We start from the raw sequence: 1,535 nt of genomic DNA on the forward strand, positions 1-1,535 counted from the left end.
TTTGAAAGCATCATCATTAGGATTGATGCAATTGTAATATCTGTAAGAGCATCCATCGTATTCGATCTTTCTGGGTCTCGGACGGATTTTTCTACCTGAAAAGAAAATAATAAAAATGAATTGAAAATCAGCTGATCATACCATTCGTTGTCTTCCACCAAGACAGTCCATCACAAAGTTTATGATCTTCGTTTCGAAATTTTGCGAATTTCACTGACGGTTCCGAAAACACTGGCAAACGAAAATCGGTGAGATTTGACGATGTCACACTGAAACAGATAACTTGGTTTTAAAATTAAATTTTCTTTTTCAACTGACCAGTTTTCAATGATATCTTTCATCGTTTTAACTGAAAATTTGTTCGAATAGGGACCTGTTCTCCATATGCCATCCTCATCCAAATCAAGCGAAAATTCTTTTATTGGTTCTCCTTTGGCAGATATTTTCGTTTTTTCTGGTTCATTTTGGCCGTCACTCGACATTTTAATTTCAGAATCACTCTCGTCCATTTTGAGATTTTTGTAAAATCACAAAAACGTTCTGAAAAAAAGATGAAAAACGAAAAAATAGGACAATTGGTAGTTCAAAAATACGTCATCGATTACGTCATATGACGTCATCGATTACGTCATATGACGTTATCGATTACGTCATACGAAAAATGAGTCTAGGACTGAAAATGGTGACCAGAACTACTGTGATAACCAAAAATTCATAATCTTCCACAAATTTCTGCAAAAAAAAAATACGAAAAACAGTCAAAAATCGTTGAAAATCGAGAAAATAGGAGGAAAAATAGAAAACATTGCCTTCGTAAATCGACAACGGCCCCTGGCCTAGAAAATTCCGGAAACTCTTCCATGAGAATTTCGAGCAATTTTTTGGGATTCAAACACAGAACTCACAGTAAAAGACACATTTTCGAGAAAAAAAAGCAAATTTCTTATATAAAAAATTGTTTTAAACACTGACAGATAAAGTACAGAAGTGAGCGATTGGAAACGACGATGGAATCAGCTGAAATCAAAATCCTGGCCTAAAAATAATTTTTTTCAGACAAAAATCCCTTAATTTCCGATTTATTTCTGATTTCGGAAGACAAATAATAGGTTTTTTTTCATAGTTTTGCTGTCAGAATTCGGAATTCATGCCTTTTCATTGGTTTTTCCTTCATCTCTACAAAGTTTTGTAAACTACAGAAGTGAAAAAAAAACTAAATGAAATCTAACAGAAAAATTTCAGTGCCGAATTGAATTTTAAATTACGTTGTGTCCACTTTCAGATATAGTCGTGGGAAATCTTCCGGAAGTTGTTTTTTCTCAACCTCTTTCACTTTCTTCCTGCTTTAGAAACCACCGAATATGTACGGGTTGCGGTTGAGAAGGGAAACTGGGTGAATTGGTGTAGTGGTGCGCGTGGGTGCACGAAAAACTGAAGTCGCGAGTTCAATCTCGACCAGATCCGAACTTTTTGTTTTTGTGCAACTACCTAGATGTACCCCTTCAGACTGCGTACCCACTCAGTCAATGTACCCC

At 35.6% G+C, this 1,535-nt stretch overlaps 1 protein-coding gene across 1 annotated transcript in view; it reads right to left on the bottom strand.

Annotated features, from left to right (window-relative positions):
- CBG24202 overlaps nucleotides 1–509 on the bottom strand; it is a gene marked incomplete at both ends in the record, with an annotated part of 3,163 nt that extends 2,654 nt beyond the window's left edge. Inside the window, 3 exons of the mRNA XM_045241036.1 lie at nucleotides 1–95; nucleotides 142–269; nucleotides 319–509. The exon at nucleotides 1–95 is cut by the window's left edge and continues 1 nt beyond it. Coding sequence (XP_045091273.1) covers nucleotides 1–95; nucleotides 142–269; nucleotides 319–509 — 414 coding nt within the window. The remainder of the gene's footprint in view (nucleotides 96–141; nucleotides 270–318) is intronic.
- Nucleotides 510–1,535: the final 1,026 nt, after the last annotated feature.

The sequence above is a fragment of the Caenorhabditis briggsae genome (assembly GCF_000004555.2).
Source record: "Caenorhabditis briggsae AF16 supercontig from assembly CB4, cb25.NA_111, whole genome shotgun sequence".
NCBI lineage: Eukaryota > Metazoa > Nematoda > Chromadorea > Rhabditida > Rhabditidae > Caenorhabditis > Caenorhabditis briggsae.